The 6,197-nt window shown below is 46.0% G+C and overlaps 1 protein-coding gene across 1 annotated transcript in view; it reads left to right on the forward strand.

The window, feature by feature from the left end:
• MEGF11 (multiple EGF-like-domains 11) overlaps window positions 1-6,197 on the forward strand; it is a 259,471-nt gene that overhangs the window by 187,084 nt on the left and 66,190 nt on the right. Inside the window, exon 9 of the mRNA XM_010834543.1 lies at window positions 3,748-3,922. Within this exon, the coding sequence (XP_010832845.1) occupies window positions 3,748-3,922 (175 nt within the window). The remainder of the gene's footprint in view (window positions 1-3,747; window positions 3,923-6,197) is intronic.

Consider the following 6,197-nt stretch of genomic DNA (forward strand, 5'->3'; position numbering starts at 1 on the left):
GGGGGTGGCGGGGTGGGCAGGGCAGGGGACACCAGGGAGGGGGAGTTGTGACGAAGGTGCTGAGAGCATAGTGATGGCAGTTTTCTGAGTCAATGACTGAGTCAGCGGTCATTCCCCACTGTCTCTTTAAAAGGATTTTTGGAGTTTCTATAACAAGTAACAAGTAATCAAATTAAGAAAATAGAAATTATATTTTTAAAAATAGATTTTTAGAGACATGAAAGGAGACAGAAAAAAAATGATTTCAGGTTTGGTTTTGAGCTTTCTGGTTTCTCAGAGTAAAAGGTAAAATTGGTGTTGAGATCCAAAACGCCGGTGGACTGAGACGGAAAGTAGAAATGCAGGAGGGCTCGGAGGCCAGCGCTCGCCAGCTCACTGTTCATCTAGTATGCTTTTCAGAGAGTACTCTTCACACCAGAGCAAGGACCTGTAACAAGGGAGTCTACTGAAGAGAAGGGCAAGAGGGCGCCTGAGGCCCTTCAGAATCTTCAGGGTGGTACAGAGCAGATCGTGGCAGTCAATGCTGCCCGGTCACATGCTTGACTACTTCCAATCCTGTCAGTCTCCATGACTGTGGATTGAGCCAGGCCCTCTGACCCTAAATCAAAAGATCAGAGGAGGCCCCTGAAAAGTTGGAACTGAGAGAGGCCATGCCTAAGAGCTTTGCTGGAAGTGTTGATGACGGAGAGGAGTGCTCTGCAACTATCTGTCTGAGAGTCAGGCCCACCGAGGTGGGGCTCCCTGCCCCACGGCACCTGTGCAGGCCACTATCTCCCCTTACAGTGTGGGGGCCAGGGAACCATGAAGGTCGGGAAGTCTTCAGACATCCATCCTTTGCACACATTCTTTTCTATATATTTGTAATGTTATTGCTTTTTACCTGTTTATGAATAGAATAGAGGCTCAGTTTGAGAAAGGGAATACATAGAAATTTAAAGAAAATACTCAGAGTCCTTCATAATTTCTCAACCCAGAGGTGAGCACAGAAACCATTTTGTTGTAATTGCTTCATTCTTCATCCATGTCTGTTTCACACTTTTTTCATACTTTAGCTCACTACTTTGTATTGATGAACAGTTTGCTTATTTCATTTACCCTTATGTCATATCATTAAATAGGCTGGGAAACATTTGAGTACTTCTCTACCATGCCTTCATATGAATTGTCATAATTCATTTAACCAGTATCCTGGTGTCAGAGGCAGCATGAGACGGTGAACAGAACATGGCCAGACAGACCTGGGTTTGAATTCCAGCTGCCACTGAGTTATCTTTGTGACCTTGGGCCGGTCATATAACCTCCAAGTGGCATCTGAAAATTGGAGGCTCTACTGCCTAACTCCCAGGCTTACTTGAAGATTAGAAATATAGGTGTAAAGTGCCTGGTGTTTTAATAGCCTAGTCACATTTTATTTATTATTATTTAAATTACTTCAATTTTCCACTGTTATAAATAATGCTTCGGGGAACATCTCCGTGCATAAATCTTTCTCCACAACTGTGATCATTTCCTGAGGATAGATTCTTAGAAATGGAATTACAAGACCAAAGGGTCTGAATATCTTTAGGACTCCTGATACATAACCCCAAATTGTTTTCTAGAAACCTTTACCAGCATTGAGTACTGTCCATTTAAAATAATAATAATGAAGAAAGTAACTTTACCTTTTCAATAGAGAAAACATGATATCCAGTTGTTGTTTTGACTTGAACAATTAATGAAACTAAACATTTTCCAAAATGATTTTTATCTACTTGTACTTACCATTCAGGAACTGTCTGCTCCTGTCCATCCCTCATTTTCCATGAGAAAATCAGAGCTCCCAGAGGAGAATTGGCTTGGCTGGGCTTCACTCAATTAGTTTGTTCATTAATTCATTTGCCAAATACGTATTAAGTATCTTCCCCGTGCCAGGGACACTGCTGGCCACGGGGGTACGATACAGATGTGAAAGCAACAGACACCCGCACCCCCACCACCATGGAGCTGCCACCTGGTGGGGAGACAGATGATAAACAAGTCAACAGAGAGAAAATAATTACTTGTAGTAAAAGTGCTATCCATTCCCAAATTCTTAATAGGGCAGTGAATATGAGCCTGGCACTGGGGATCCACCAATGACCCAGGGAGACGAGGCCCATATCCTATGTGGAACTTCGCAGAACCAAGATTTGTATGTAGGCTCTTCCTGCCAGCCCAGAGTGTGCCTTTCAACCACAGCCCTTGAACTGATCTCCATAGCAGGCAAGCAGATGACACAGGAAATCCAAAAGGCTTGTCTCTACCACCCAGCATCTTCTCCACAGTGTCAGTTTGGGTTCTCCCCGACAGAAGCAGATGCCAAATGCAAGAGGTCTTACTAGGAACACAGCTGTGAGGGAAAAGGGGGAAGGGGCTGGGGAGGCTAGAAAAGCATCAGCTGCAAGGCAGATCTGACCTGTGTGAAGGAAACAAAGGAGGAAGACTAGATGCAAAGTCTTAAAGTGAAGCACAGTTCGAAGAAAGTTTCACAAGATGGGGAGTCTTTCAGCCGAATTGCCCATCAGAGGAGTCCCAGACTTCCCAGGAATGTGTCGACCTTAATATATTCCTGCTGTGCTCTAGCTGAGAGGAGCCCAGGGGAAGTGTGACCACGGAGAAAACAAAGCCTCCTGCTTTGGTCTCTGTGGATTTGTATCATAAAGAGCACTTGTTTGAGAGTCAGGAGACCTGTGTCCAATCCTGATTTTGCAATTCCTTGCAATGTGACTTTAGGTAGATTATCTGGATTTCAGACACAGTAGGTGAGGCCATCAGTCAATTGCACTCCCCACAGAAGCTCTAAGAAGAAGGTGGTCACCACACTCAGCATCTCCTCTAACATGAATGCATATTGGCTATTGGATCAGACTCTGCCAGCCACAGGTTGCCCACCTCTCTAGAGGTCATGCCAGGCAGCCCTTGCCTCCAGCCAAGGGTTCTAGCCAGACCAGGGATGGAGATGACCTTACTCAGTCTTAAAGAGCCCTAGCAATGCATGAATGGAGGGTGTCCTCTCCAATATAGACTTTGCCAGAGAGGGGAGGCTACATCTGCCCAGAGGTTCCACTTTAACTCAGCAAACGCTCATTAAGTACGTACGGTATACAGAGCCACTGCATCTCAGTGCAGCCCTCTAGTACCTGCCCACACACTGGGCATCTCCTTTAGGTGCAGAGTGGGTGAAGCTCCAAACCTCATAGTACACAAGGGAAGGACCTGGAAAGGCTGCCTCCTGCTTTGGTCTCTGTATTTGTATTATAAAGAGCACTTGTTTGGGAGTCAGGAGACCTACATCTAATCCTGATTTTGCATTTCCTTGCAATGTAACTTTAGGCAAATTTTCTAACAATTATGAGCCTCAGTTTCTTGGGCTCATAAGACCATGTAACCTTGCCATGTTCTGACAAATAAACAAAACATTAAGCTAAAAAACTTTTTTTTAAAAGAAAAAGGGACTTCCCTGGTGGTTAAGTGGCTAAGACACCACACTCCCAACGCAGGGGGCCCGGGTTTGATCCTTGGTCAGGGATCTAGATCCCACATACTGCAACTAAGACAAAGTGAGCCAAATACATGATAAAAAATAAAATGAAAACATTAAGCAGTTTATCATCAGAGGCTCTTCGATCCTGCACCATGGGCAGACCAAGCCTGGGGTGGGCAGAGGGTGGGACATGGCCACATTCCTGACCAGACTGTCCTCTCATCCTTCTCTCATCTATTCAGCTGCCACCCCGTGACTGGAGCTTGCACCTGCCAGCCAGGGTGGTCTGGCTACCACTGCAATGAGTCCTGCCCTGTTGGCTACTATGGTGATGGCTGCCAGCTGCCTTGCACCTGTCAGAACGGTGCCGACTGCCACAGCATCACTGGGAGCTGCACTTGTGCCCCAGGCTTCATGGTAAGATGGGAGGGGGCTCCCATGGCCTCTCTGCCCACCCCCGCCCCCACAGAGGAGGAGAGGGGCCAGAATCAGGGAGTGCAGCCCTGTGCCCAGGGATGAAGAATGAGTGTCTGAGTGAGCCACTTGGAGTCTATGACCAGAGAGCTGCCAAGGCTGTTCTCCAAGACCAGTCCTGCTGAGGTTTGTAACTACAAAATGTAATGGAAGGAAGGTGTCTTTCCATTGTCTCCTCACCCTGGAACACCAGTTGTCTTCTTTGTACCCAGCTCCTGTCTGTCCATATACTGTGTACGTAGTATTGTTCCATCCTAATAACCACAGAGCACATAATAACCACCAGACTTTGTATTTTGCTTTATTTCACCCACGTTTGCTGCTGGAGCTTCTTGATAATCCATTTTTAGTGGTTGCATAACACAGCAGGAGTTGATGGACCCCCACGATCCTCAGCTATTCCTTTAGTGCTGAATACTGAGTTGTTTCCAAAGTTCACAACACATGTGCAGTGAGCATCTTCCTACAAAGGCTTTTCCCCTCCTGTTGAATTAGTTCCTTAGGGTGACTTCCCAGGGTCAGTGGGCATAATATATTTACGGCTCTTGATGGATGTTGCCATATTATTCTCTCAAGGGTTATATAAATCTACAGTGCCACCAGTCGTGTATGCATGTACCTATCAAAACAGCTCTGCTGACATTCTTTTCTTGTTTTAATTTTTGCTAATTATATAGCTAGAAAATGGCTCCTCAATATTGCTCTAATTTGCATTTCTCTGATTACTAGGGAGAGTAAAACCTTTTCCCTGCTTGTTTGTTTACTATTTGTATTTCCTCATGAATTATGCTGCTCTTTTTGAAGTTTGATTCCAGGGAGCTTGACATTGCAAGCAGAATCCTGTTCAAAGGTGGTGCATGCCCAGTGAATGTGAGAACCCATACATTCAGGGGACCCCCGTGGTCATAATTTTATGCTATAGAAAGTGGTTTGTGTAGTCCAAAGTCAGGCCTTTGGAATGAGCCCAGGGTCCCATCTTGGCTGTCCTACTCACCAAATGTGTGACCCAGGGCCAGCGAGTTAACCTCTCTCAGGATCAGTTTCCTGACCTGTGGAATGGGACACCTGCCTTGCAATGTTGCTGTTAGATGTAGAAACGGGCTATATGGAGTACCTTCCCTCGGTGCTTCTTAGACTTTAGTGAACTCAGAAACCAGCCGTGGACCTTGTTAAGTGTAGGTTCTGATGCAGTAGAACTGAGGCCTGCAGTTCCGCATTTCTAACATGCTCCCAGGAGATGCCAGTGCTGCTTTGAGTAGGAAGGGGATGGCGCTCAACTGGGGCTGCCCATTGTAATCACCTGGAGAACTTTACAAATACTGATGCCTGGCCGCCCTCCTGGAGATGCTGATAACACTTGGTCTGGGTGTGGTCTGGTTGAAGCAGTGTGCTGCCAAGGTGATCCAAAGACCTGCAAGGAAGCCCTTGTCATGATGTGAGAGTGCAGGTTTGCCTGGTGGCGATGTCTTTTGTGGGCAGGTTTCCCCTGGTCTATAGAACAAAACTCTGTTCAGCTCCCCCCTTCTTCTCCCCAAGGCAGGTAAGACTAGATGGAAATGATTCCAGTGACAGCTTCAGAAGAGAAAGAGATCTGTCCTCCTGCGGGTTTCCTCCCTTGTTTACCTTTATTGCTGTGAGCTTGGTTCACAGTTCAGTTCAGTTCATTCTCTCAGTCATGTCTGAATTCTTTGTGACCCCATGGACTGCAGCATACCAGGCTTCCCTGTCTATCACCAACTCCCCGAGTTTACTCAGACTTATGTCCACTGAGTCAATGATGCCATCCAACCATCTCATCCTCTGTCATCCTCTTCTCCTGCCTTCAATCTTTCCCAGCATCAGGGTCTTTTCAAATGAGTCAGCTCTTCGCATCAGGTGGCCAAAGTATTGGAGTTTCAGCTTGGACATCAGTCCTTCCAATGAATATTCAGGACTGATTTCCTTTAGGATGGACTGGTTGGATTTCCTTGCAGTCCAAGGGACTCTCAAGAGTCTTCAACACCATAGTTCAAAAGCATCAATTCTTCGGTGCTCAGCTTTCTTTATAGTCCAACACTCACGTCCATACATGACTACTGGAAAAACCATAGCCTTGACTAAACAGACCTTTGTTGGCAAAGTAACGTCTTTGCTTTTTAATATGCTGTCAATGTTGGTCATAACTTTCCTCCCAAGGAGTAAGCATCTTTTAATATCATGGCTGCTGTCACCATCTGCA

This window comes from Bison bison, unplaced genomic scaffold (genome assembly GCF_000754665.1).
Source record: "Bison bison bison isolate TAMUID 2011002044 unplaced genomic scaffold, Bison_UMD1.0 scf7180017864034, whole genome shotgun sequence".
Taxonomy (NCBI): domain Eukaryota; kingdom Metazoa; phylum Chordata; class Mammalia; order Artiodactyla; family Bovidae; genus Bison; species Bison bison.